This window comes from Castanea sativa, chromosome 6 (genome assembly GCF_040712315.1).
Source record: "Castanea sativa cultivar Marrone di Chiusa Pesio chromosome 6, ASM4071231v1".
Taxonomy (NCBI): domain Eukaryota; kingdom Viridiplantae; phylum Streptophyta; class Magnoliopsida; order Fagales; family Fagaceae; genus Castanea; species Castanea sativa.
The window spans coordinates 56,578,595-56,602,168 of record NC_134018.1 but is presented as its reverse complement, the minus strand read 5'-3'; the positions used below and the strand labels follow the sequence as shown (position 1 = coordinate 56,602,168).

Here is a 23,574-nt window from a genome sequence, read left to right as displayed (position 1 = left end):
GGCCACATCTTCCAATTAATTTCTACTTTTTATTTTCTCTTTCTAAACTTTTATTCTCCCAATTCTTAATTTAAAAATTAAAAAAAAAAACTCTTCTTCTCTTTATTAGCCCACATTAACTATTACACTTTCTTCAACCTTTCCCTTACTCTTTACCTTTTTATCTCCTCTCTACTCTTTACTTTATTATTACACTTCCTTCATCATTTTCTCTTTCTTATATTTTGACTATTATTCTCCTCATTTTATTTTGTATAAATTCGATATCATTTCTCTCATTCAATCTATATTTTTCCCACAAAAAACTATGAGTACTCTCTCTCTCTCTCTCTCTCTCTCTCTCTCTCTCTCTCTTTACTTTTTTGTGGATTTTCTTTCTTTCTTATAATTCTGATTAAGGTTGAGGGTTTTTTAAAAATAATATGTGTTTTGGTATTGTGTTTTTTTAATTTCTCATTACAAAGTCTTTTATCTTCCTTTTATAACTTTGATTGAATTTTGATTTGGGTTAATACTTAGTTTTTTGGAAATAGGAATTTGAGTTTATGTCAAAACACAATCTACATGGCTATGAATTTGAATATGCCTACCAATTTTTTGAGTAATAAATTATTGTAAAGTCTATGTTTTATTCCTTTTGTTTCATTTTTAATTTTGGTTAAGATAATATTATAATTTTGTGATGAATTTTTATTATTATGATAATCTCGTTATTCCTTAAGAGATGAGAATTTTGAACAATAAATTTGAAACTGATAAAGTTCAGTTGTATATCATATATAATATAGTTTACCTTAAAAAAATATTAATACAAAATATAATAGTAAGATATATTTGTACTTTGTAGAGATAAATTTTTTTTTTTTTTTAAACTTGTAGAAGTCTTTAAAAAATATATAAAAAATAATTGTTACTTTTTATATATTACACCTCATTGCATAATATTTATATATTCTCACACATCACATGGATCTACGACTAGTTAATAGCATATAATTGAACCCAAACTCATAAGCTTATAATAGTATCTCTATATATGTGTCTAAAATGTTATTTTCTTACCATTTTTGTTGGTTGTTTTTATTTTTGCGTTTTCCAAAGTATTATGTGGCTCTTATGTCTTAGTGCACCATGTCATGTAAGTGCATCTTCAATAAACTTTTACTTTTTATTTATTTGCATTGTGTTTCCAAGTTTATAAAGTGAATATATATAAATATGAAAAAGTCTTTGTTTGCTTATGATCTAACCTAAATCCAATAGTTTATGAGTTTAAGTGTAATCGGGGTGATTGTTTAGGTTGGAAAAATATGATTTGCCCTAGTAATCATGACTTCATCACCATAATCCAACCACTTTCCAACTTAGTTTCTTCACACTTCTGAACAATAGATTCTTGATCATATCAAAGTGGTACCTTTCTTCTAGGGTTGTCTATCGGCCAGTGTGGCCGGTTTTGGAAAGGGTTTTTTAGGCAGCACCGTAGCACTATGGGTAGGCTTCTTGACAATAAAGAAGTCACACACATAGCAGGCCAAATTTTGTCTGTGTGTACGTGAAGCAAACTGTTAGGTTCTAAGACCTTAGGGACTAATGTATTAGAACTTTGTTATGTATTGTGTTGATAAACCATGATCAAAACATAGAGTCTAGGTCTAGGCTTGCTCAAAGTGTGTTTAATTGTAAAATTAGAATCGAGTGATTGCAGAAATTATTGGACAAAATTTGCAAGGCTCGATCGATAAAAAATTAGACTCAATCAATCGAACCACGTGCAGATTTATTTTTCTGCAAACTTTCCAATTCAGCTCAAGCCCATTTGGTGTATAGGGTTTTATGTTTTACTCTAAGTATAAAAGGAGAAAATTATAGCTACGTTTTAGAAGTCTTTTTTAGTGTTGTGTGGTAAATCTTTTGTGAGATCTAGAGGTGTTTACTTTCATATACACACATAGGGTTATCAAGATCAAGATTCATATCAAGAGCTTGATGATCGCTTCAGTTGTTGCTTAAAGAACTTAAAGAATATTTGAAACCTTTGAGTGGAGTCTCGAAGTCACAAATAGGAGAACTTGTGATTGCTGCAGATCAATGAAAGAAGTAGTCCGTGGACTCGAAGCTGTCACGTGGTCGTGGTAGTAAGTTTTCTACACAAGGTAGCAATAGGATGTTAGTGATCTAAGTTCTATTGTAAAAACTTCAATTCTTTCTTAGTGGATCTGTTTTACCTTGAGGATAGTTAGGTTAAATCCTCTCCAGGCAGGAGCAGAGCCACTTGACTCATTGCCCCCCCAAAAATTTTCAAATTTCCTCTAAAGTATGTCAAAAAATTACATGCCCCCCCCCCCCCCCAAAGTTAAGATCTGGCCCCTCCTAGACTTTTAGTCCAATAAAACTTCAAATTAAACAAAAAACAACTTGGCCCACACATCTGGCTGTTCATAGCCTTCTTCAATTAAACCCTACAATTCTTGGCCCACATCCAGCCCCATCAGCTAGAGCCAGCCCCAATTCCCTAAGCAAACAAAATTATCATTTTCTAAACCATAACACTTCTAGCCCAGCCCGAATCCAAAATCTAAAATACCTAATTAAACACAAACAAAACATTCAATCCTTGCCATCTAAAAGAAATCAATCCTCGCCGTCTAAAAGAAATCAATCCTCACTGTCTGAACAATTAAAAGAGAGAACAAACAAATGAACAATCTTCATGCCTCAGCCTCACCTCACGCCTTTGCCTTACCTTAGTTTTTTACCTTCTTAGTTCACGCCTCTAATGATGGAAATATGCACGTACGCAGCAGAAAAATAACGGATCTACTTCAATCGTAATTGATAACATGCACTATGTAAATTTCAGAATATAGAATCAAGAGAGTGTACCTTGGTACAGTGAATTTCAAAACCAAAGATCATAAGTTCTTGAGAACACTTTTAATCTTCACTCCAATTCCACTAACGCCAAAGATGTGTGGTTTCTCAATCAGTTTTCAAGGGAGAATGAAAATGTGTCTCACTCTCACATACACACCATTTCACAATGATGTCTTTTTTTTATATATTAAAATTTTGTATGTTTCTCTTCTTATAACTTATTATCTAATTGGGTTAGCCTTTTGGGCCTTTCCAATTGGGTTTTAGTATGTGGTTTGGAGTGGGACTAAAAGGAACCAATAAGACACTAGCTCCAATGGGCCTTGAGCTTTTCTGTCAATTCTTGACAAGTCCAAAGTTACCATTAACTATATTTAATACCACTATATAAATATAGTTGCACTCTAGACCTTATTAATAAATTATATCCCAAGACTTTATTATACATGTAACCCCTTCATTAAATATTCGTAGTAATACAAAGTCATGAATGTAGACTACCACTTTGTAAATTACTACATCTTATCCTTGAGTACCCGGTTTAATCCTTTAAAGTTATTCAACATATATTTATGAAATCCAATTTCATAAATATATACTTTAGTAACTTCTTACCAAAGTGGTTAGGCCTAACTCTCTGAATAACTGAACCATTAAACTTATCTCAAGGGAATATTTTATATCTACATTAAGAGATTATGAATTTCATCTTGAGAATATATGTTCCATTAACATTAAATGTAGCTGTCAAACATACTGAGGTTTTGACTGTTACTTTAGATCTCACTCCTGATATATCAAAGAACCTACACTTTATGATCAGGTCCATTATCCTCTCAGGATTAAGAGTTCATGTAAATAGAAGTCGGGAGATTTATTATTCATTTGACAGTCATTAAGAGAATAATAAATCTCACAGCGGTCCAGTTCAATATGTCTTAACTCTTAAAACATATCAACATATCAACTAGAAGTCTACACTTCCATGATCAAGACAAATCATCTTAGTTGATATGTTATAGTCTTCGCAGATGAAATGCCCAATTTCAACACTGACTACGAACTATAATTCTGAATTTACAAAGAACTTGTGATTTATATTTTCTTTGACTTTTCACATAAGTCACATACTATGCATCTCATAGACTATATGATAATGTCACATATTCATGTTACCATTATTTTAGATAATAATAAAACAATTTTATTAATCATAATATTAAGTCATACATCATGTTATACATAATGTCATTTATAATATCATACATAGCATTATACAATAGGATTTAAGGGCACTAATCCTAACATCCAACTCAATAGTGTCACACTCACTAGCTCACGCCTCTACCTGACTGCCTCAGAAACCCCGCCAGCTCACTGTGACGGACGCCGCTGCCTCCACCAGCTCACCGTGACGTCGCTGCCCTGCCTTAAGGTTTCTCATTCATTCTTTACTTGACTTTTCTGGTCTCTCTCTTTTTCCTCTACAATTGAAGTACTGAACTAAATACTGATACTTGAATAGAAATATCAAATATGAAATATGTGTTTGTGATTTCCCTTTGCCAGCAAAGCAATTTATACTTATTACTTTGTCTTTTGTCTTTTTGTGTTTGTTGTCATTGTATTCTTTATTATTTGATCCATTGACTCTAAGACTCAAACCAGCGTTTTCCCTTTTGGCTTTTGTGCTGTTTGTCTTGTCCCTTGAGTGAGGGCCAGGTGGGGCTTGCCGGCTTGCATTGTGTAAGTAAATTATATAAAAAAAAAAATTAATCTATTGAAGGAAATTGAAGTAGTGGGCAGTGAATCTATCACAGAGCTTGGGTATTTGATTTATGTTGTTTGTTTTATTGTCTATACTTTTGATTGATTTGTTTTATTATCTCACTCTCCCAAGTTAGTTTATCATTTGTTGAATTGATTTTTTTTTTTTTTGGGATTGAAATTAGGTGTCAAATAATAAGCAAACAACAAACAATTGATGCATTTTTTAAGAAAAAAGATATTAGTCATTCAGAATTTAGGACTTCTGTAGAAACAAATGTTGATACTTCAATGCCTAATGAGCATCCCTCCAAATGTTTAAGAATTGAATCTAAAGGGATAGACCGTAATCCAAGATCACATAAACAAATATATGAATTCTCTGTCAACGAACAAGATGAAATTCAATGTGCTTATCTCATAGCCGGTCCATATCAACCTAGAGACATAAAGTATCCATACATAGGATAGGAAAATCATCGCCGTAGTTTTCAAACTTCGTGGTTTAAATCGCATTCAAATTGGTTGGAATACTCACCTTCAACAGATTCAATCTATTGTCTACCTTGCTACCTTTTTCATAAGAAACCAACAGGTCGTCCCGGATCAGATGCATTCACTGAAAAAAGTTTTAATAATTGGAAAAAGGTGAAGGATGGAATGAATTGTTCTTTAATTGGTCATGAAGGGAAAAATCCTAATACACCACATAAAATTACTGAGAAATGTTGTGAGGATCTACTGAATTATTCAAGACATATTGATAAACTAGTTGAGAAACAAACATCAAAAGAAATTGAGAATAATTGATTGCGGCTCAAGACCTCAGTAGAGTGTGCTCGATGGCCATCATTCCAAGCTTGTGCTTTTAGAGGTCATGGTGAAAGCCTTGATTCAAAAAATCGAAGTAACTTTATGGAATTGATAAAACACACATCAACTTTCAATGAAAATGTAGCTAGATTTGTCTTGGAAAATGCTCCACGGAATGCCAAATATACGTCACCCACAATTCAAAAGGAGATTTTGCATATTCTAGCTAGTAAAGTGCGAAATGCTATTCATGAAGAAATTGGGGATGCAAAATTTTGCATTCTAGTTGATGAAGCTTGAGATGAGTCGAAGAGATAGCAAATGGCCATCATTTTGAGGTTTGTTGATAAAGAAGGTTTCATTAAAGAGCGTTTCTTTCATGTTGTGCATGTTAGAGACACTACTGCATTAACTTTAAAGAATGAGATATGTGTTATCCTTTCTCATTACAACCTTCACATTGAAAATATTCGAGGTCAAGGATATGATGGGGCTAGTAACATGCGTGGTGAATGGAATGGATTACAAACTCTTTTTCTTAAAGATTGCCCATATGCTTATTATGTACATTGCATGGCTCATAGATTGCATGGCTCATAGGTTGCAATTAGCTTTGGTTACAGCATCTAGAGAAGTAAAAGATGTTCATCAATTCTTTGATCATTTGGTTAATATTATCAATATTTTTGTTGGTTCTAGTAAGCGTAATGACAAATTGCAACATGCTCAAGCAGAACAAGTTGAGAATATGATTGCTTCTAATGAAATTGAGACTGGAAGAGGTGCAAACCAGATTGGTACTTTGCAACGAGTTGGAGATACTAGGTGGGGATCTCATTTTTAATCTATTTTTAGTTTGATTAAAATGTTTAATGCTATTTGCAAAGTTATCAACACTATCTCTGAGGAAGGGGCTAACTATAAACAACGCGATGATGCCAAGGGAGCTTATCAGGTATTAACATCATTTGAATTTATTTTAATCTTGCATTTGATGAAAGACATAATGGGAATTACTAATGTTCTTTGTTAAGCTTTGCAACAACATTCTCAAGACCTTTTAAATGCCATGCATTTAGTTTCAACTACAAAATCACTTATTCAAAAGTTGAGAGATGATGGATGGGAGCCTTTACTTGCTAGTGTTATATCATTTTGTGAGCAACATGAAATTGAGATTCCTGATATGAATGCTCGTTACACTAAAGCTCGAGGTAGATATTGTCATCAAGATGAAGATTTAACAATGGACAATAATTTTAGAATTGGCATATTTACAATTGCAATAGACTTTCAATTGCAAGAATTGAAAAGTAGATTTTGTGAGCTAACAACGGAACTTGTCATTCTTAGTTCAGCTTTAAATCCCAAGGATGCTTTTAGATTATTCAAAATTGTTGATATATGCAATTTGGTTAAGAAATATTATCCTCAAGATTTCACTGAACAAGAACAAGAACTTTTGGAGTCTCTATTACAACATTATGAGCTTCATGTGATAAAACATCCAGATTTTCAGAATATGAGTACAATTTCTGAGCTATGTAGGGGATTAAAAATTTCAGGAAAGTCTAAAATCTATTTTTTGATTGATAGACTTATTCGTCTTGTGTTGACCCCTCCAGTTTCTACAGCAACTACAGAACAAGCTTTCTCAGCTATGAAATTGTTAAAAACAAGACTTCGCAATAGAATGGAGGATGAGCTTTTGACAAATAATATGATAGTTTATATAGAGACGGAAATTGCAGGGAATTTCACTATAGATATGATAATGGATGAATTTTATTCCATGAAAAATTGTCGTCAGACATGATTTGATGTGAATGTTCTTTTTTGTATGTCTACATTGAACCAGACAGTTTTTCATATTTATTAATGTTCAAATATATGATGATATATGAAAGTTGATAATTTTGTATCCAATAGACTTATGAATTATATTTAGTATATCTCTATTACAACCCGGCCCCCCCAAGTAATTATCCCTGGCTACACCCCTATCCTTAGGCTTTTACTTGTTAGGTTTTCCTAGGTTATCATATCGTTGTGTTCTTTATATTTCTGCATTTTTTACATGATATGATTTATATGTGTTAACCTAGAACTAAATAATTTATCCAAGTAATCATTTTGCTAAATAACTAGGTTAAACAACTTGTGTTTAAGGGTCTAAAACTTTACACAAACCATATGTGTCAAGGAACCACCCATTTTTAACCGTCATGTGTGAGTGGTGACCAAAGTATGCACCCTAACGATTGATGGATTATTTCAATGCAGTCCCATTGCTGTGCTCACTTGTGCACACCGCCCACCTACATATATATGGCACATATACTCCTAGTACATGTTGGTGTGTACTACACGTACATGGAATGTTACCGTTGGACATTGCACACACAAATACAAAAATCTATGGGACTTTTGCCATGCAACATACAAAGTAAAAACCGTCGAATCTAGATGATGACTAGAAAAATAAAAAGTGTAGTTTTCATGGAATTATAAATACATTATACACTAACTCAATTACAATTCACTATTTCAATAAATAAAAATTAATAAAAACGCGTTTTGTTTTCACTGAAAACCATTAATCAAACCAAACATCAACACTACCATCAAATGTACATCATTCTCGATGCATGCATTTATGGTATTATGGGACATATATCCCCACTAAACTTTAGTCAAATGTTTTTTCATTTGTTTGCCATTGAGGAGAATTGCTTGGGATAACTGAAATTAGATACAGTGTTTAGGAGGACATCATAGGACTTTCCTCACATGTAACCAACCATCTAAATCTGTTTTTCTAGTTCAAGACATAATTTTACCTGGTTTAGGTAAGAGGACCTACAAGACCCTTGGAACCCACACCTTAAGTTGATATAATTTGTTAGCATATGGTGCTTTTTTCATGTCAATAATATATCCTTCATCTATTTTCTTTCTTTTTTTATGCTGCATATCTATTTTCTATTGGACTACTATATCATGGTTTTGTGCAAGCTAGGACCTAAATGCTCGTGCGAGCTATGTCTAGCAAAAAAAAAAAAACCCTCTATATGGCACCAACGCCCTATTCTCAAGTTTAAGATGATGCATAGATAATTGAACTTTAGGACAGAGGATGCGCATTCCACATTGAACTATATTAAGGCCCAATCTATGCTGTTATTTGTCTTGAATTAAGCAAATTTGCATCCCAAAGCCCATTGGCCGCCAAAAGATTCTCAAGGACAGATACAGTTTCCTCTGGTTGAAAAAACTAATGCCATTCATTAATGTAAATGCACAAAGGACAATCATCAGAACATACAAAATTAAGGCATGTTATGTAGATATGGTGTCGTAATTGACACGCCCTTTTACATGATTTTTGCGACCCAACTTGTCTCGGTTTGTTCCATTCCATGATACATTTAGCACCAAATAAGATTTCAAAGAAACGGTATACTTCCTGGTAATAGAAGACTACAAAAATGTAATAGCTTGAATTAAAGAAAGCTATTTTAGGAAGTTCATCTCTATATATAGCCTACCGTAAGTTGAACATCTTCACACTAAAACATCACCACAGTAATAGAAGAAAAAAAAACATAGAAGATGAAGAATCAAATTTGTACTGGTGTCTCTGTTCTCTTCTTTCTACTTCTTGTTACAAAATGGTCAATCGTTGAAGCTCAAACTTGCCAGCCTTGTGGCAAGATAAGGGGGATAAAGGCTCCTCCAGGACAATGTAACAAAGAGAATGACTCTGATTGTTGCGTGCAGGGCAAGCTTTACATGATTTGCAAGTGTTCACCACAAGTGTCCGGCCATACAAAGGTGAAGCTAACCATCAACAACATTGAGAAAGGTGGGGATGGTGGTGGACCATTTGAATGTGACAATCAGTACCACTCAGACGACACACCTGTGGTGGCACTGTCAACAGGGTGGTTCAACAATAAGCAGAGATGTTTAAACTATATTACCATCTATGGCAATGGAAGGAGTGTTCAGGCCAAGGTGGTTGATGAGTGTGACTCCATTATGGGGTGTGATGCTGACCATGATTACCAACCTCCATGTCCTAACAATATTGTTGATGCCTCTAAAGCTGTGTAGAAGGCCTTGGGAGTACCAGAAAGTGATTGGGGAGACTTGGACATATCCTGGTCTGATGCTTAAATTAAATTCCAACATATTTTAAATATACTATGCAGGAGTGAAGCTTAATTTGTTGTGATTGTTATGTTTGTGTATATGTATTGCGGCTATTGCCTATGCAAAAAGAAAAAGATTGTTTTGTTTGTGTATAATTATACTATGAAGCATTGAAGTAAGAATACAGTGATGTTTATTTTTGTTGTTTTCTTTTTCTTTTTATATTTCTTGGTTATTCTAAAGTATTTGGTGCACTATATCATGTGATTATATCTTCAATATACCTTTTTTTTGGTAAAAAGGGAATTTCATTAAGAACTAAAAAGCAAATACAGGTTCAAAGCAAGACCTATTACAAAACAATCCATGGCAATTTGCCTCCAAACAAGAAATTAAGTCCACAGGCAGACTGGAAAACAACATAAAATCATAATCTAAATTAAGACCTAAGTCGGCTAGCCGGTCTTTACTCCTATTAGCTTCCTTGAAGACATGTCTAATGCTCGTTTGGGGAATCTGGGTAACCAAGTGCCTACAATCATCCATAATAGAAGACATAACAGTATTAGGTTTGGTTTGGTAATTAAAAGCATCAACAATAGCTTTTGCCTCTAGTTCTACAATGACTGCCTGAACATTAAACTGCTGACATAACAAAAGCTCATCTCGGAGAGCCCATAGTTCAATGGTGAAGCTATTGGCTATGCCTATTCTTCTAGGCAAACCCCCAATCCAATTCCCATTCTCATCTCTTAAGAGTCCGCCACCTCTAGCCTGACCTAGATTCCCCATGGACACTCCATCTACATTTAATTTCATCCATCCACTACTTGGTTTTTCCCACTTGATTTGCTTCATGATCTTGTGTTTGGACATCAACGGCCTGCCACCACAGTGAGTGTACTCCACAGCTTTATAGGCAATGTCAATATCAATTTTCGGATTCAACCTCTTGTTCTCAAAAACTAATTGATTTTTGCCTTTCCAAATCAACCATATTGCAAACATAAAAACTTGATTCCACAGGGCTTAGCCTGCAACATGTTTGTTTTTGGAGGAGTAATTAGCAGACAACCACTCCTAAAGGTTGGAAGAGAAAAATGTATTATCTAAATGGTTCACACCCAATTGATGCCAGATTTTCTTAACCACGTGGAAATCCCAAAGTGCATGCATTATGGATTCAGGTCTGTTGAGGTAGTGAGGGCAAGCAGTGTCTACTAACATCCCCCTCGCTTGTAAGCACTCCTTGACACCTATGATCTGATGCATGCATTTCCATAAGAAGATTTGAATCCTAGGCAAAGTGTCTAACTTCCATATCCACCTTCCTTGGAATCCTGGGTTAGGCAGAGGATCAATGGCAAGGAGGACGCACTCTTGAGTTCAAAGGATCCTCTCGGGGAAGGCTTCCAAGCCAATTTGTCTTCGTTCCTCATAACATACAATATGAGGGTGGCTTGAACTTCCTTTTTGACTTCCTCAGGGAGTTCTATATGGAGCAGATCCCAATTTCAACCTCCCAATTCTGCAACATCCTTAATTCTAAGATTGGAGGATTCAGCAGTAAGAGGGCCTTGGATAATGTTTCTTAGATTACCCAAGTTTGACCAACTATCATGTCAAAAACTAAGGCTGCTTTCATACCCAAGAATCCATTTAATTCCTTTCCTGAATATTTCTTCTCCTTTCTTCATACTCTTCCAAGTACGAGAATAAGTGAGGCTGGCTTCATTTCTGGAATTTTGTGTGCAATACTTCAACCTCGGAACTTTAGCCCATTGTGACTCACCCTCCGTATGGAATCTCCAGTTCAACTTAGCAAGTAGGGTCGTATTCCTTCTCTTGGCAGTTTGTAAGCCCAAGCCCCCTACATCCTTAGGGGTAGTGACCTTTCTCCACCCTACCCAATGCATACCCTGCTTGGTACTAGAGGAATTCCAAAGAAAATTCCTACTCACCAAATCAATGCCATCCAAAATCCTCCCTGGCAGCAAGTTATTTTGCATCACATACGCCAGTATAGCTGAAGTGGAAGCTTGAATTAAAACAGATCGTCCAGCCATGGAAAGAAGATTTGCTTTCCATCCAGCAAGTTTCTTCTTGACCTTTTCAAGCACAAAATTAAAGTCTTCGTTGGAAGCTCCACGGTGTTTCATGGGAAAACCAAGGTACCTGCCCAAGTTGGGTGTTGACTGAAATCCAAGAATGTCACATAAGGCATCTCTATGGTCTTTATACAAATTAGAAGAGAAAAAGACCCTAGATTTGGCCTCACTAATGGTCTGCCCCGATTGGCTACAAAATTCATCCAAAACTTCTCTGATTGTTAAACAATTTTTGGGGTTTGCCTTCACAAACAGTACCAAATCATCTACGAAAAACAAGTGTGAAAAAGCAGGTCCACTTTTAGAGGCTTTAATAGGATTCCAAGATTTTACTTCACATTTTTCCTGAATTAATTGCCCCAAGTAATCCACGCACATGATGAATATGTAAGGGGAGAAAGGGTCTCCTTGCCTTATTCCTCTAGTAGGCATGAAAGTATCTAAAGCCCCCCCCCCCCCCCCCATTAAAGAGAATAGAAGTGGAAACAGACAAGATGCAACTCATGATTAGCTCAATTAAATTCCTCGGTAGATTGAACCAGATCAATGTATCTCTAATAAAACTCCACTCTAGCTTATCATAAACTTTTTCCAAATCAATGTTTAAAGCCATGTAGCCTCCTCTCCCTTTGTTCTTCTCCATAGAGTGAATTATCTCTTGGACAATAATTGCATTGTCAACTCCTCTTCTTCCAGGAACAAACGCCGCTTGGCACGGGGCTATAAGTTTGTCTAAATACAGCCTCAACCTTCCAGCAATGATTTTGGTGATAAGTTATAGACCGAGTTGCAAAGACTTATGGGTCAGTAGCTACCAATAGATTTCAGGCTTTGGATCTTTGGAATGAGAACAATACTTGTGTTGTTTAAGTATTCATGTATTTTCCTTTGAAGGAAAGCTTGCTTAACCTCTTCCTTAACTGAATTTCTCACCGTGAGTCAGAATCTCTGAAAGAAGCCGGCATGTAACCCATTGGATCCTAGGGCTTTAAAGGCCTTTAGAGACCATAAGGTAGTGGTAATCTCCTCATCAGACACTGGGATGTCAATGCTATTTTTCTCTTCCTCCGTGAGCCAAACCTGCCAGCGAGTCCACTTTTCATTGTTCCACTTAGCCTTCACTTGGGAGGTGGAGTATAACTTAATAATCCCCTCTCTGAAGTGGTTCATGACCTCCCTTTCCTCCATGATCCAATCCCCAACCTCATTTTTTATTGCAGTAATCATATTCCTTTTTCTTCTAACAAGAGTGGAAACATAATGGAAAGAGGTATTTCGGTCTCCCAATACCATCTAGTTAACTCTAGACTTTAGGGCCCATAATTCAGCTTCTTGATCAAGAACTATCTCAAGGTCCTTATGCAGCTGGTTCTCCAATTCAATCAGCGAGGAGGTTGGATTAGACGCTACAGCCCTTTGTATTCCATTAAGACACCCCATCAACCTATTCTTTTTCTCAAAAATGTTCCCAAAATGGTTTTTGTTCCACTGAGTTGCTTCGTTTGTGAATTTTTCAATTGATGCTGAGAGATTTCTAGTATGACTCCAGGTCCTCGTCACAACCCCAGGAAAGGATGGATCAAATAACTAGAAGCTCTGAAACTTGAAGCGTCTATTGAGGTGAGTGACTCGTCTAAGAACTGCCTCCATGAGTACCGGGCAATGATCAAAGTGGCATCGAGTTAAATGGGTTACTCTAGCCTCTGGGTACAAATGGCACCAACTCGGGTTCGTGAAAAATCGATCAATTCTCTCTTGAATAAGATTGTTCAAGTCCCTCCTATTTGTCCTTGTGTATCTGGGTTCGAATAATCCTAGGTCTACCATGTTACATTTATCTAGACAGTCTTTGAATATGAGGGATCTCGAGATACTAACTGGTCTTCCTCCAAATTTATCCTCACCCAACAGGGTTCATTAAAGTCCCCGGCTATCACCCATAGTTTATTATGGAGATTTGCAACCTTAATTAAATTTTCCCACAAAATACACCTCTCTGCACTCCTAGGACTAGCATACACAGCAGAGAATATCCAAGAAATGTTAGAAGCAAGTACCTTCACTTCCATGTGGATTTCCTGCTCTGTATTTTCTAACTGCACCACCTCCATGAGGTCAGAGTTCCAAAGCAGCCATAAACCTCTAGCAAACCCAATTGTCTCAGTATGAATGGCGCCATCGAACGTAAGTTTGTCCGTGATCTCCTTAGCTCTTTCTCCACCAAGTCTGGTCTCCATAATCACTAAGATGGCCAGATTGTGAATTCTAGCCAACTCTCTAGCATGGTTCTGAAAATTAGGCTTCAGCATGCCCCTACTATTCCAAACTATAATATTCATTGTTAAGCAGTGAATTGGTGTAGGGCACTCATCTGGGGAAGGCAGTAGCTCCGCCTCCCTCCTCAAATTTCATCCTATCTTCTCCAGCCTCTCTGTCGTCTTCCCTCTCCTTGGGCTCAGTGTCAGATGGTGTTCGAGCACGCCCATTTCCAGTTCCTGGACTTTGGAGTGGATGTTGAATTCCAATGTTGGTTTGAACACCTGGTTGATCTTGGTAATATGATAATTCCCCATCACAGTGGTGGAGATGGGTTGAATCTCTAGCATCCTCCTTTCCGATAGTGCTTCTGTTGGATCTTCCTCACACAATTCAATAATGCTCCTTTCCGATAAGCTTTCTTCAAACGTTGATCAAACCACCCCATCACATGCGTCGGCCTCGCCCTTATTTCTGCTATCACCGCTTTTGGAATTTCCACGACTTTTCTTGTCGATGATGATTGCCCATCTTGACATTGGTGGTGGTTGAGAAATGAAAGGGTGTGCTTGGGTCGTGCTTAGCGCCATCTCTACTGAGTATCGTAAGTGTTTGAGAAGTAAATTTGAAAGGAGGCTTGCTGCTTCCTACGGCTTCCTTATTGCTTGTGGTTGCAACCCTATTCCTCGCAATTAACTTCTTGCCCTTAACTGATGGGCGACAATGGGCTTTTGAATTAAAATTATTCTTTCCTGCTTCACCCCCTAAACTAACGTTTGGGCCCACCTTAGCAACCCCAAGTCCAACTTCATTCAAAATGGTATCACCCATGGGCCCTTGGTTACCAACCTTTCCCCACACCATATTGACGTGGTTTGATTTATTCCTAGGATAAGCGTTACACTGTTATACATTCGAGTCAGTTTTGTGGGGTCCGTGAATTGCATCTCCTTTCTAATCCCCCTCTGTCCTGCTTCTCTACATGCCACTACCATCGATGGCCCGTACAAATCCTCATCAAGTTTTACTCTACTACTCTCTGCTATGCCACTTCCTGCTTCTGTCCAAGCTGTCTTATGCAAGCTGCATGAGCTTGTATTGTTTTCTTTTGGGCTAGGTATCTCCTTCTCTGGTGATGACTCAGCTCACCAGACTGTGTATGGGCAATTTTAATTCTTGTGGACAATTTTGCCACACGAAAAACAAAGTTTATTAATGCCCTCATAAGCTATCGCTTGTTCAAATTTACCGATGAGGATTGTGTTAATGAGCGGCTTTCCAACATCAACCTGGATACACAGCCTGGCATACTTCCCCTACGACTCCAAGGTAGTGTGTGTGTCTATTCTCAACGCCTTTACAATGGCTTCCCCTATTTGTTTCAGAACTTCTACCTTGTAGAGCTGTATGGGCAAATCATACAACCTCACCCAAACCGCGATAGCCGAGACATTTGCCACTGCCGGTTTGAAGAATGGCTCCCACGGTCTTATGGATAGGAAGTATTCTCCTATAAACCATGGGCCCTTTCTTAGCACCGCCTCCATGTCCTCTTTTGCTGAAAACCTGGTTAGGAAGAAATCATTTCCTAAATCCACACAGTCCAGCCTCCCATTGGATTTCCACAGTTGCATGAGCTTGTTTTGTATGAAATTGAATCTTATTTTCCTCCCATATAGCTTGACAATCAGTGCCTTCGACCATGGACCTCTAATGCGAATGTGTCTCCTTCATAAATTTCACTGCCGCCAGGCCCTTGCGTAGACCGACGACCTCATCGTCTGAGTCGGCATCACCTTCCATTTGATCGGAGAAGTTGAAAGCTTAAGCATAGGCTCCTGGGATTTCTCCTACCAACTTGTCCTTAAAGGATTTGTTGGGCAGAACCCAATCCTTATGGCTTTGTGGAGAATGCCCATTCTCACTCGAACCTTCATTAAAATCTGCGTGATGGATATCCTTTACCTTTTTTGTGCTTCTTGAAAGTTCAACTTCCTCCTCCTTGGAGAGAGTGCGTCGCTGACGAGCGTGGTCCATGTATTATAAGAAAGACTAAAGTACTCTTCAATATACCTTATACGGCATCTATCTGCCCTCTTATTGCAAGATCATAAAGTGAATGTGTACAAGAAATTCTGTAAGTATATCTACGATCTCATCAAATTCATGGAAAAGAAATTGGACTTCTACAAAACCTAAAATAAGATTTCTGCCTTAGATATATAGTAATTGGGAATTCATCACCTCATTCAACCAATTTGTTGTGTGACTTTTCAATCTAATTTACTTGAATATATCGCAATCTACAAATATCACTATCTTTATTTTATTTTTTTAGTAATGTTGGTTAAAATTTCCTGGAAAGTACGAATACAACAAAATTGCCAACATACCAGTGTCAAACACGTATCCAATATGGGAACAACCCCGACATGGACACAAACGAGCAAGTACACACTCCAAAAGAAAAATCATTTTTTAATTCAGTTGTTTTATATTGATGTTGAATGTTATTTATTTGAACTCTTTTTATGGGTTTCTAGTTTATTTGAACTCTTTTTTCATACTTTAAACAACATTTTATTGTCCTTAAATTAATTTTAGATTTATTTCCAAACATTTCATTGTTGTTACATATTTTTTAAATCCAAAATAAACATAACTCATTCCAAATATAAAATATAAATACCTAAAAATAAATATTAATTAATTAATTGTCAAATCCTCGATGTATCATATCCTAATTTTTCAAGAAATGTTGTGTCACCTTACTACGTATCATATCTATGTCCATGCTACATAGAAAATTTCCCTCCATTTGAAATTGATTCATTCCATTATTCAAATTAAATATTGCAAATCTAAAGGAATAATCAGTACCATATCATTTAAATGACACTCAAATCAAGGAAATAAATTCCTAATCAAGTAATCTACTCCTCCATTTCAAGTGAAATAAAGACGATCATTCCTGCCATCGATCAAAGATGTTGCTTTTGATAGGGATATTGCAATGTATGGGGTAAACCTTGAAGAGTCATTACAAAGATTGCTGTAAAACTGCTTGGCATGTTTAAGCCAACAAAAGGCCCAATGTTCCCTGAGCCCATTCCCTTGCCCAAGATTGGACTTCATATGGTTGAAATGCGTTTCTTGCCTTTGAGGATCAGAAGCTTTCACCGTTGAGGGCAAATCGCATCAGAATGGTAAATTAAGCTATTCTCAGATGGCTCTGAGTTTTCGGAGTTCAGGTTAAAGTAGCTAAAAACCATGACCAATTAACACAACGAGCTAATATTCCAGTTGAATTTATTTAGGTAACATTGACAGAAAAGCTGCTACTTGAGAAGTAATCCACTTTCAATCAGGAACATAAACATGCGGTTTCCACCTTGAATAAACCATCCCATAATATGATATATCAAGCACCAACATAAGAATTTTGTAAACGTTGGATGCTAAACATGACATCTATAAGGAAATAACTACCATTGAGTACAAGGCTTTGCATACATACATCTGTATCAACTTCCACAACCAGACAAAAACAGGAGATAGAACATTTACAATTACTGCCAAATAAATCCGAGACCCAAAACACACTGGCAGTAGAAACTTTTGACAGAAAATCCCAACATGTCTACAACATGCTATCAGTCTTAGCCGGAAGCCGACGGAAGAAGTTAACTGGTAGTGATGGCATCTTATGACGAAACCTGGGGTGCCTCATGAAGTAAAACCCGGCCAGAAGAGTCAGCACCTGGAAAGGTGTTACATACAACACAATGGCAGCTGCAAAACAGAAGATCATATATATAAATGTGGCACGAGGATCCCGCCAGCTTAGGAGGGCCTGGACACGCTCCAGTTGGGAAGCCACATCACCCACAACAGTCTGAATTTTCCCGGCCACTATCCTTAGCCGATCATACCTTGCCCGAACTATGTCAGAACCCCGAGTGGTTGGAAATACATCAAATTCTTCATCAAGCTCGTCAGGGTGCACTGCATCTGCATAAGAGATTCTTGTGTCCATGTGAGGAGGCTTTCTTGGGCGGTACCGGAAATTCCAAGCTCCTATCACAAACATGTATAGAAAAACAGTTGGCAGAATCAGCTCTGGGAAACACACCAGCATCACAAAGAGAACATGTACTAACACCGTCGTGATAGGGTTCTTCCACATGCAAACATCACCAAACCACCTTCCAACTGATAGTAATCCTGAGAAAACTGACATCAACCGAAAAAAGTTCGCCTTACTACGCCTCATGCTCCAAAGATGAGAGTTTGCATCAGACATGTACTCAACTATCTCCTTCCTAACAGGGGGTTCTGCTCGACTAAGCCTAGCTGCCACTATGATTACAGCCTGGTGACGCAGCCAGTCCTGCTGCATCACACTCAATGGCCTTACATAATGCATCTTTGGGAGAACAGGTCGAGTGTATATAAACATCATGTTCATCAGTGATGTGCACGAGAACCGTATTGCTAGATGTATTTCACCCATTTTTTTGACACCAGAGGGGTGAAGGACTAGCAATGGATACGAGTGAGTGTAGACTCGGCCAGTCTCAAGAGTAGAAATTCGAATTCGAACTTTGCCAATTTTCATATCTTTATTACCATTTGAACCACCAATCAGGCTGTTATCAAAAACTCCCACACTGAGAACCGTGGCTGGATCATGGACTTCCCAAGTGTACTGCTCATTGTACTTTGGGCTCAAGCTGTTGACTATTGTTCGAGTCCTGACCCACTTGTTCCCATACTTTGCTACACAATAAGTGTCTGATGTGCCCTTACCATCCCTTGTTTTCATAGGATGGAGCCCAACAGCATTCAGTATGCCAAGTTCCAAAACACCTATTGACTGCTTCCAAAGGGGCTTTGCTGAAGGTCGGAGGTCACTACTGTAGTGAGTAGGCTCATCCAGCACATGATACCCTCCATCAAGACAGACACTGACATGGAGTCTACTAAAGAACTTGTCTTTCTCTTTCTTTCCATGTTCTCCATCCATTGCTGCTGATATGGACTTCTCAATATTGACCCATCGGCTTTTGATCATTCGATTATCAGCACGCCTCTCGACATTGTTCAAAGGTATAACAACCTTCCCAATGGTCTCATCTTTGTTGGAACCTACACGATCGTCAATTGAAAGGATCAGATGATCTTCAAATGGTTCAGCAGCAACAAGCATGAATTCCTCATTCCAGATTGCATTCGAACCCCTAGCTTGAACCGCTTTTGTCTTCAATGACTGACCACCAATTTGTACCCTAACATATGCATCTGGAAAACGAGACTTTTCAGATACAACCAAGTCTTGTGCCTCAATTACATTTACACGAACATACCACAATCTTGGTGAATGGTAAACTTTAGAGCGGGTATGTGAGGAGAAGGCTGAAGAGCCATCAGGGGAAGTAATTGTATCTGAGTGCCAAGCATCAGGAAAAGCCTCATCAGCTTGTGTGCCATACCAGACAGCAAGCATCAGCTCCCCCGCTTTCTTCTTCTCCCCACTCTTATCTTCAAGTCTATACCATTCTGGAGCCAAAGGACTATCAGGTGGAACCCGTGTAGGAACTTCATTGAGATCAAACCTCAAACGCCCAACAAAATCATCTTTTATCATATCCTTGTCCTTCACTACAACATCCAGGCTAGACGACTGTATATTGTCCTTAGCAAAGGCAAACACCTCATTCCACTCAGGATTTTGTTTTTTCTCAAAGTGCTTTGTAATTCCTTTGAAGTTCCCAAGTTTTACTTCAACAAAAGGGTCGAGGCTCCCTGTCACATCCTTAGAAGGAAGATCACGAGCTTTCACAACACGTACAAAAAGGTAACGTATTGGTTCAACAAGATCATATGTGCTGGATGGCCTATTTGAACGTATTACTCGCCCCCCAACAACCCGACCCCCTCCAAGGTGAGGACTTGTCTCTTTAAGTGAATAATCGTCAGGTTGTGATGATGGACCCGAGTACATGCGAACAACTTTTGAAGCCTGCTGTTCAGATTTCATGGCTTGCACCCCATAGTCGAAACTTGGCTGGGTTGACATGGGGGGAATGTTAAGCTGCTGTGGCTGTGCAGGATTCGGATTAGGAAGGTGATGGAATGTGCGTCTTGACTCGGCTTTTTCATTGGAGAATGGATTTGGAACAAAACTAGGAACTTGTTCGTTAGGGCCTTGACCTTGGATTGGACGTGATCCCAAATTCCGAGAGGCTTCCATTGCAGGAAGTGGATTTGAAGATCGTATAGAAGGGTCATCAGTTACAAAGACTTTCAGACCAAGCTCTCCTTTTACACGTGACAAAAAGCTTTTTTTTTCCAGAGGGTAGTGCAAAACAACAGCATCAGAATATGGCACAAATGATGTCCCTGTGAGACGAACCCTTCCAAGAAAAGATCTGCTGTTGTTGGCCTTATTATGGCTATAAACATAAGCATCAAGGGTGAGGTTAGATAGGTTATTTGGATCAGAGACATTGAAGTAAAAGCTTTCATTCCAAACAGGATTCAGGTCGTTTTCTTTAGTAGTGGTACGAAATTTTTGTCCATCAAAGTGGAGCTCCACATAAGTATCAGATAAGCCTTGCCCATCCTTGGCTATAAGGTCATGCGCACCCACAACCTCAATCCCTAGTTTGAGATTACTCATGGGTTTTTCAATTAGAATTGACAAGAGACTGATAAATAAAATATTGCAGAATTTAGCAGGGGAGATGGAGAACCTGAAAAGGAAGGAGCAAACAGTTCAATATTGGTCAAAATAACCAATAAAAACAGCCAGGAGAAGAAGAAGAACCAAACAATTCACACAAATGGATTTGAATACTAAACAGTAGAACATGTTAAAATTTAAATATCAACCACACTAACAAAAGAGAAATTTGTTTTACCTAGTATACCTATCATAAATTGAGATTCAAGATGACAGTGATCCAATTCAATATCTTCGACAAGAAAAGTAAAGGGTACAGGTTGAAGAGATTTAAGTTAACCATGAAAACCATAGAATCTAAATGCAACTCAACTTAATGTAGTACATTTCCAACTATCTAGAGTCGTTACATTAATCCTGTTTGCCATTTTGCTCAACCAGGGTGCACATTTCCTGTTAATCCACAACCTATAGGTCTTCTAATACTGTCTCAGGTTCGTCATTGATTACCCCTAAACTAATGGGAAGTAAGAACTTAATTACTTAATCAAATCTAAAACCCCTGCTCACAGTGTGAGCCGCCCATACTCAACCTCAATGAGTAGGGCTAGCACCTGGAATTTTTTAACTTCGAATAGGAGGTAATAGAGTGACGATGCCATGATAAATTTCCATTTTTACCAAATTACTAGGCTGATGGGAAGCAGTAAATTTAAACATCCAATACTCTAACACCTTGTATCCATACAGTGTCATTTACTGATTCCCCAATTATCTAACCAGGAGACAGTGCATCAGGCATAAAGTGAAGGCAATAAATTTCATGACTCCTTAGCAAAGTTAATAAAATTCAAGACTACCTTGACCCCTTTTTTTGATGGAGCAAAAAAACATTTTAAGACTACTTATTAAAGGCATTAACTTCCACACATCATTATTATAAATTTAAAAATTATGCAGCAGAATATGGGGTTCGAACATAGAATGTTTTCTCTTACAATTGTTTCTTTTTATTTTCCTCATACTTTTCAGTAACCAAAAGTATCATATATTACCATGGAACTCCTAAGAAACATAAGAACAAAACAAAAACTGGTAAAAAAAAGGGGGTAATTTGAAAGATAATAATAATAAATCCATAGGTTCCTTTAAAAACATAAAGAGAGCAAAAAAATTATGTATCTTTCTCTTCAACAAAGTCCACAAAGAGCTTCAATATTCTCTAGCTTTCTAATAGAACCCACGGATTACAATAGAACAAATTTTCAAAAATGAACATAAAAAGGAATAAGCATCAAAAACCCCTTAACTTTTTCTTTAATTATTTTTAGATTCCAACTACAATAAAAAAAGGAAGACAGGATATACTGAGTCTTCAAAAAAGATCTCATTTTTCATCGGAACAGAACAGAATAGATTTTTTCCGATTCTCTCTCGTGAATCCGATCCTCCAAAAAAAATTTAAGAAATTAGTGAATACGCAGAAGGCAGAGAACCCAAAATCAATTTTCCGGGAAAAACTTTTTGCTGAAACAAACAGATGAACAGACAACTAGTCTAATCCATCCGGTTATTCAAAAATTCCAGGGAATACTAAAAACCCAGAAGCAAAAAGCTACCTTTTAAGGAAAACTTTATACCCAAAAACAAAATTTCTTAACTTTTCACAAATGGGTCAAAGAAACCATTTAGCTCAAAAGTCCAAACACAGCATATTACATATACCATAAAACAAGAACTATAAGCACACATAAATGCATACAAAATCATTTACAGCTGATTATATTCAAACCCCATGTGTAAAACAACGCTAACGACCATACCCAGAAAGAAGAAAAGGTAAACGCACCTTAATTAGAGCTACAGAGTTTCACCCAGAAGAGGAAGAGATAAGCTCAGAGAAGTTGACGTTAAGCTAAGCTGAGCATCAAAGACTCGAAGAGCCTTATCTGTATCAAAGAAAAGAAACAGAAATGGGAGCCCAGCAACTTTCTGAGATGGTTCGAAACGAAAAGAGAGAGAAAGAGAGAGAGAGAGAGTCGTCGAAAACGAGTAAAATGGTTCAAAACGAAAGAGATAAAGAGAGAATATTGATAATATGAACATAAAGGTCTACTTTGTGAATTGTGTGTGTGTATGTGTGATATTTGTCATTTTGTCTTTGTTCATTTGTACTTTTGTTTTTAGGCAGATTAAATGCACAAAACATATGGATATGTATTTCTAGGTAATGGTGAATGTACAGTGTGTACTGCTGTGCATGGACTCGCTGCACTAGTCAAACACGTGTTCGTGAGTCTCTCCACCAATAAAATTGTAAAGTTATAACTTCCTTGCTAAGGCTTAAATTCAGAGTCAATACCTTGTTCGGTTTTGCTAGATGCACCATTGACCAATAACACCATGGCACTTTCGCACATCGTGTGTTTAAAAGTGTGTAATACATTATTGGGAAAAAAAAATTAACACTGGTTACATATAAGAAAGCACAAACTACATTATTGGGTTCGTAAACTTTAGGCCATAAGTTTTTTTTATCTCCAAAAGCTTAAAGTGATCATTATCAATAATATTTGACAAAATTGGCCAAATTCCTTGTTACTACTTAATTACAATTGTCATTTACATGTTTTAAGTAGTAAGGGTTGGCAATAACCTATTTTTCTTCTTCATTTTTTTGATAATTCAATACTATAATGAGGTAAAGAAGAATTTGAACCTTGATCCTCATAATAAATAATTACAAGCTATACCATTCAAGGCTCTTAATGACAGTAATCGTTAGAACGAAAAATGTCTTAGTTTTGCATATGTTTATTAAATCCAAAAATATCTCCTTAGTTTTGAAATATTATATTTATCTAAGTTATATAATTCATTTTCTAGGACAAAATTACTTTACCTCCATTAACA

General features: G+C 37.1%; 3 protein-coding genes across 3 annotated transcripts; 2 read left to right on the top strand and 1 right to left on the bottom strand.

Moving 5' to 3' along the window:
* The first annotated feature begins 5,778 nt into the window (after window positions 1-5,778).
* Window positions 5,779-7,273, top strand: LOC142640237 (uncharacterized). Its single transcript, XM_075814312.1, has 4 exons — window positions 5,779-5,953; window positions 6,042-6,254; window positions 6,345-6,412; window positions 6,566-7,273. The coding sequence occupies exons 1-4, from the start codon at window positions 5,779-5,781 to the stop codon at window positions 7,271-7,273; spliced, it is 1,164 nt and encodes a 387-aa protein (XP_075670427.1).
* Window positions 7,274-9,069: 1,796 nt separating this feature from the next.
* LOC142641615 (kiwellin-1-like) lies at window positions 9,070-9,573 on the top strand. Its single transcript, XM_075816086.1, has one exon. It carries the CDS (start codon window positions 9,070-9,072, stop codon window positions 9,571-9,573), a length of 504 nt encoding a protein of 167 aa, XP_075672201.1.
* A 7,771-nt stretch (window positions 9,574-17,344) lies between these two features.
* On the bottom strand, window positions 17,345-22,846 carry LOC142638654 (FT-interacting protein 3-like). Its single transcript, XM_075812704.1, has 2 exons — window positions 22,511-22,846; window positions 17,345-20,731 (listed from the first exon to the last, which is right to left on the bottom strand). The coding sequence occupies exon 2, from the start codon at window positions 20,656-20,658 to the stop codon at window positions 17,617-17,619; it is 3,042 nt and encodes a 1,013-aa protein (XP_075668819.1). The 5' UTR covers window positions 20,659-20,731; window positions 22,511-22,846; the 3' UTR covers window positions 17,345-17,616.
* Between the last annotated feature and the right edge of the window lie 728 nt (window positions 22,847-23,574).